Genomic DNA, 6,871 nt, shown 5'->3' with positions numbered 1-6,871 from the left:
TTGTGTCTTTGTTCTCATTGGTTTCAAAGAACATCTTTATTTCTGCCTTCATTTTGTTATGTACCCAGTAGTCATTCAGTAGCAGGTTGTTCAGTTTCCATGTAGTTGTTTGGTTTGAGTGAGTTTCTTAATCCTGAGTTTTAATTTGATTGCACTGTGGTCTGAGAGACAGTTTGTTACAATTTCTGTTCTTTTACATTTGCTGAGGAGTGATTTACTTCCAATTGTGTGGTCAATTTTGGAGTAAGTGCAGTGTGGTGCTAAGAGGAATGTATATTCTGTTGATTTGGGGTAGAGTGTTCTGTAGATGTCTATTAGGTCCTCTTGATGCAGAGCTGAGTTCAAGTCCTGGATATCCTTGTTACCTTTCTGTCGATATCCTGTCTCATTGATCTGTCTAATGTTGACAGTGGGGTGTTAAAGTCACCCATTATTACTGTGTGGGAGTCTAAGTCTCTTTGTGGGTCTCTAAGGGCTTGCTTTTTGAATCTGGGTGCTCCTGTATTGGGTGCATGTATATTTAGGATTGTTAGCTCTTCTTGTTGAATTGATCCCTTTACCATTATGTAATGGCCTTCTTTGTCTCTTTTGATCTTTGTTGGTTTAAAGTCTGTTTTATCAGAGACTAGGATTGAACCCCTGCTTTGTTTTTGTTTTCCATTTGCTTAGTAGATCTGTCTCCATCCCTTTATTTTGAGCCTGTGTATGTCTCTGTATGTGAGATGGGTCTCCTGAATACAGCACACTGATGGGTCTTGACTCTATCCAATTTGCCAGTCTGTGTTTTTGTTTTGTTTTGTTTGTTTGTTTGTTTTGAGACAGAGTCTCACTTTGTCACCCAGGCTGGAGTGCTGTGGCATGATCTTGGCTCACTGCAGGCTCCGCCTCCTGGGTTCACACCATTCTCCCGCCTTGGCCTCCCGAGTAACTGGGACTACAGGCGCCCACCACCATGCCCAGCTAATTTTTTTGTATTTTTAGTAGAGACGGAGTTTCACCGTGTTAGCTGGGATGGTCTCGATCTCCTGACCTCGTGATCTGCCCACCTCGGCCTCCCAAAGTCAGTCTGTGTCTTTTAATTGGGGCATTTAGCCCATTTACATTTAAGGTTAATATTCTTATGTGTGAATTTGATCCTGTTATTTTGCTCGTTAGTTGATGCAGTTTCTTCCTAGCATTGATGGTCTTTATAATTCGACATGTTTTTGCAGTGACTGGTACCGGTTGTTCCTTTCCATGTTTAGTGCTTCCTTCAGGAGCTCTTGTAAGGCAGGCCTGGTGGTGACAAAATCTCTCAGCATTTGCTTGTCTGTAAAGGATTTTATTTCTCCTTCACTTATGAAGCTTAGTTTGGATGGATATGAAATTGTGGTTTGAAAATTCTTTTCTTTAAGAATGTTGAATATTGGCCCCCCACCCTCTTCTGGCTTGTAGAGTTTCTACTGAGAGATCCGCTGTTAGTCTAATGGGCTTCCCTTTGTGGGTAGCCCAACCTTTCTCTCTGGGTGCCCTTAACATTTTTTCCTTCATTTCAAGCTTGGTAAATCTGACAATTATGTATCTTGGCATTGCTCTTCTTGAGGATTATCTTTGTGGCATTCTCTGTATTTCTCAAATTTGAATGTTGACCTGCCTTGCTAGATTGTGGAAGTTCTCCTGGATACTATCCTGAAGAGTGTTTTCCAGCTTGGTTCCATTCTCCCTGTCACTTTCAGGTATACCAATCAGAAGTAGTTTTGGTCTTTTCACATAGTCCTGTATTTCTTGGAGACTTTGTTTCTTTTTACCCTTTTTTCTCTAAACTTCTCTTCTCGCTTCATTTCATTCATTTGATCTTCAATCGCTGATACCCTTTCTTCCACTTGATTGAATCAGCTACTGAAGCTTGTGCATGCGTCATGTAGTTCTCGTGCTATGGTTTTCAGCTCCATCAGGTCATTTAAGATCTTCCCTGTGCTGTTTGTTCTGGTTTGCCATTCGTCTAATCTTTTTTCAAGGTTTTTAGCTTCCTTGTGATGGGTTCGAACATTCTCCTTTAGCTCGGAGAAGTTTGTTATTACCGATCTTCTGAAGCCTACTTCGGTCAGCTCGTCAAAAGTCATTTTCCATCCTGTTTTGTTCCATTGCTGGCGAGGAGATGTGATGCTTTGGAGGAGAAGAGGCACTCTGGTTTTTAGAATTTCCAGCTTTTCTGCTCTGGTTTCTCCCCATCTTTGTGGTTTTATCTACCTTTGGTCTTTGATGATGGTGACCTATGGATGGGGTTTTGGTGTGGATGTCCTTTTTGTTGATGTGGATGCTATGCCCTTTCTGTTTGTTAGTTTTCCTTCTAACAGTCAGGACCCACAGCTGCAGGTCTGTTGGAGTTTGCTGGAGGTCTACTCCAGACCCTGTTTGCCTCGGTATCACTAGCAGAGGCTGCAGAATAGCAAATATTGCAAAATAGCAAATATTGCTGCCTGATCCTTCCTCTGGAAGCTTTGTCTCAGAGGGGCACCGGGCTGTATGAGGTGTCAGTTGGCCCCTACTGGGAGATGTCTCCCAGTTAGGCTACTAGGGGATCAGGGACCCACTTGAGGAGGCAGTTTGTCCATTCTCAGATCTCAAACTCCATGCTGGGAGAACCACTGCTGTCTTCAAAGCTGTCAGACAGAGACGTTTAGGTCTACAGAAGTTGCTGCTGCGTTTTGTTCAGCTATGCCCTGTCCTCAGAGGTGGAGTCTATAGAGGCAGGCAGGCCTCGTTGAGCTGCGGTGGGCTCCACCCAGTTCAAGCTTCCTGGCTGCCGCCTCCCAGTTCCATCTAGGACTGTTGTGCTAGTAGTGAGCAAGGCTCCATGGGCGTGGGACTTGTTGAGCCAGGCATGGGATATAATCTTCTGGTGTGCCGTTTGCAAAGACCATTGGAAAAGCGCAGTATTAGGGCAGGAGTGTCCCGATTTTCCAGGTACCGTCTGTCACAACTTCCCTTGGCTAGGAAAGGGAATTCCCTGACCCCTTGCGCTTCCCGGGTAAGGGGATGCCCTGCCCTGCTTCAGCTCAGTCTGTGGGCTGCACTCACTGTCCAACCAGTGCCAGTGAGATGAGCCCAGTACCTCAGTTGGAAATGCAGAAATCACCCTGCTTCTGAGTCGCTCAAGCTGGGAGCCGTTGACTGGAGCTGTTCCTATTTGGCCATCTTGGAACTCCCTTCTGGGGCTTTAGCTTTTTACAAAACTGTAATATTACATAGTAACTCTCATTAGGAGATTAGCCTGTTATGGCTTAATTTTCCGATTCTATGATATTTAGTTTTTTTCCCCCCAGAGCCCTTAAATCTAATTAATAGAGGTAAAATAATTTTTAAATAGTGGGAAATTTTTATAACTCTTAGGTCTCTCCTTTGTCACTGAATGAATAGTTATTATTTCCTAGCATTTATTTTAATGAATGAATGGTTCCAAAGATTTTTTTTCCCCAAGGAAAGGTACTTACTGAAATGCAGAGCTTGTTGGATGGTGTCTGGCCCTCATATCTTTGTTTTATTACCTAGGTGGAAACCGATTTGCTAAGATTAATGGATTTGCCTTAAAGTTTCATAATTCCGTAATGGCTGATCTAATATTAATACCCAGAATGCTTCTGAACCAACACTATTTTTGTTCCAGTACAGTTGCCTCCATATTTATACTTTAGTTTCACATTGATGAAACATACCAATTAATATTATGTACTATTCCTTGTATCTGAATACCTAGAAGGCTCACTTCACTTGCCTAGCATACTGTGGAAGTGAGGATTAATACAAAAAAGGGTTGGAGGTAGCTGAGCAAAAGCAAAGAAAAAACCGTAAGTAGAAAGTTACCTTGGGCTGTGAAGGACATATTTTGTTTATAGAATTGCTGCTGCTTTGCTCTCCCTGTGCTCTCACCCTCTCAGTTTACTCTTAATATTTGGACATCTCTAATATTTAATAATCTACAATTAGCATTTTAAAAAGGAACTGGAAATGAAAATTACCAATTTGGTAATTAAAACAAGAAAGACAGGAAAGTTGTAAAAATTAACACAATAGAAATATTAAACTTGATAGCAGTCTGGAGGAAATATTTGTAAATCCTACGTCTGATAAAGGACTTGTATTCAGAATATATAAAGAACTCGTAACAGCTAAATAATAAAAATAAAAAGACAACCCATTTAAAAAGTGAGCGAAATATTTGAATAGATATTTCCCTAAGAAGACATAGAGATGGTCAATAAAAGAAAAGACAACGATGAACAATGTAAGGAGGTAGAGAAAATGGAAACCTCATATATTGCTTGTGGGAATATAAAATGGTACAACGCCTTAGAAAACATTTTGGCAGTTCCTCAAAATGGTCATCATGGAGTCACCATATAACCTAGCAGAGTGCCACTATTAGGAATATACCAGAGAGAAATGAAAACATGTATCTGCACAAAAATTTGTACACAAATGTTCGTAGCATCAATATTTATCGTCGCTAAGAAGTAGAAGTAACCCAAGTGCCTGTCAGCTGATGAAGCCAAATGTTGAATAGTCATACTGTGACAAAGTATTTGATAATAAAAAGTGATGAAGCATTGATAGATGCTACAATATGGATGGACCTTGAAAACATTCTGCTGAGCAAAAGAAACTCGTCACAAAAGGCCACATATTTGTGGTGCCATTTGTATGAAATGTCCAGAATTGGAAAGAAAAAGTAGATCAATGATTGACGAGGGCTGGGTTTTAGTGGTGGGGCAGCATGGGAAGTGACAGCTGATAGGTATCATGTTTCTTTTGAGGGGCATGAAAATATTCTAAAATTAGATTGTGATGGTGATTGTACAAGTCTGTGAATATATTTAAAGAAACATTGAATTCTATACTTTAAGTGAATGAGTTGGGTGTAGTATGTGAATTATATTTCAAAAAGCTGTAAAAAGTCTAAAAAAAGTTTAGAGCAGTTCAGGACCAGAGCTTGGGGGGACATCTTTGTTGCAGGCTGAGGTATAGTGATTAATACTGGTTAACAGTCACTGTTGGCTAAAAGTCAGTTTTTGCCAGTGCATTTTGTGAAACATGTCTCCTGTAACATTGTTAGCAAAATTCTATGGACAAGTGTTCTGTGTCTAAACACATATGAGAAATGCTGGAATAAACACAATTTAATGTCATTAATGCAGTACTGCTGCAAGCCTGTAAAGTGCTTTAAGAAAGTAGATAAGACCTGGCGCAGTGGCTCACGCCTGTAATCCCAGCACTTTGGGAGGCCGAGGCAGGCGGATCCTGAGGTCAGGAGATTGAGACCATCCTAACACGGTGAAACCCTGTCTCTACTAAAAATACAAAAAAAGTAGCTGGGCGTGGTGTTGGGCACCTGTAGTCCCAGCTACTCGGGAGGCTGAGGCAGGAGAATGGTGTGAACCTAGGAGGTGGAGCTTGCAGTGAGCTGAGATTGCGCCACTGCACTCCAGTCTGGGCGACAGAGCGAGACTCCGTCTCAAAAAGAAAAAAAAGAAAGTAGATAAATATAAAGGCCACATTTATCTTTCACAGGCCCTTCTCCCTCAGTTAACCTTTTTTTGTATTTGGAATACAGTGACACTTTAAGTTAGCAAGAAAGTTACATTCATTGAGTATTTATTGCAAAGCACTTTAATTTGTCGCTACATTTATTCACAGCAGCTTTGTGATCTCTATTCCTCCACCTCATTTGCAAATGAGGAAACTGAAGCTTATAAAATAAAGTAACATCATGCAACCAGAAAATGACAGAACCACAACTCAGAACCATTCAGTTTTTTAATTGTTCTTATGCCAATTTAAAAAGTATTCTAATTTTAAATCAATGGAAATACATTTTCGGTACAATCTTACTTCAGATTATTAAAACAAACAAACAAAAGATTATATTATTTAACAATTTAAGTGTACTTTGTATTAATTTATATGTAACCTGTCTGTTCTCAACATACCAGGTGAGTAAGATCTGTACAAGATGCATTTTTCTTTTTTCTCTCTCTCCTATTTAGCCGTTGTATTTTAACCTGTAAATACCGCTTACCTTTCTTTTGAACTAGAATATTTAATAATTTTTCCCTTGTAATACTTAATTAGTTCATTTGAGTTATTTGTGTATTTCTAGTTAATGTGCTGATTAGTAAATAAAACAATCTAGCATTGTTTATACGCTCTCCCCCAAGACTTGGTTTTGATCCTAAATGTAGATGCTGGATAGTGTCATATGATGCTATGAATAGCGTATTTAGATGTAGCTTATGATGCCTACAAAGTGTTTTTTAATGATTATGAAAAAGTTGATGCTTATTTATTTAAAAAATTAATTTCATCACTATTTCTTAATTTGTTATTTATTATTCTAATCTCCCCTTTATTTCAAACAGTATAAATATTACAGTGTCATGAATATAGTTGAAATTAAAAGGCTGATTTTGTGAATGTATTTTTGTTATGTATTATGCTACCCCCTTAGCAACAGTACGCTCGAATTTTACAACTTCTTAATGAAACAAATACACTTTTATTTTAACAATAGTTATCCATAAATTAATTGACGTTGGTCTCTTTATGGCTTTCCATAAGGCCTTTCTGGAGCAATGCATTCTCAAGTGTTTCCTCACGCTCATTTTGGTAGGTGGCCACAATTAATATCTAGATTTGTGTGGCAATTTGTCTACCTGCTTGTGGAAGCTTCTGCTAGTGTTCTGGATCCCTGCATGTGGAATTAAGTTTTTTTTTCCATGTTTTAAAATAGAATGGGCATGGATGTGTGGCATTGGGATTACATTGTATTTAAAATTACATGGAAATTTTTTTAGTGATTTATGTGTAAATGCTGAAAAGCATTACTGCTTACCTA

General features: G+C 39.3%; 1 protein-coding gene across 2 annotated transcripts in view; it reads left to right on the top strand.

Moving 5' to 3' along the window:
- The window catches only part of AGFG1 (ArfGAP with FG repeats 1), a 75,867-nt gene that overhangs the window by 51,585 nt on the left and 17,411 nt on the right, over positions 1–6,871 (top strand). Inside the window, exon 11 of one of the 2 annotated variants that reach the window (XM_011984963.1) lies at positions 6,595–6,642. The exons of the other annotated variant lie outside the window; for it this stretch is intronic. Within the exon in view, the coding sequence (XP_011840353.1) occupies positions 6,595–6,642 (48 nt within the window). The remainder of the gene's footprint in view (positions 1–6,594; positions 6,643–6,871) is intronic. 2 annotated transcript variants of the gene reach the window in all.

This window comes from Mandrillus leucophaeus, unplaced genomic scaffold (genome assembly GCF_000951045.1).
Source record: "Mandrillus leucophaeus isolate KB7577 unplaced genomic scaffold, Mleu.le_1.0 Scaffold277, whole genome shotgun sequence".
NCBI classification, from domain to species: Eukaryota; Metazoa; Chordata; class Mammalia; order Primates; family Cercopithecidae; genus Mandrillus; species Mandrillus leucophaeus.
This window is presented reverse-complemented; position numbering and strand designations above follow the sequence as displayed.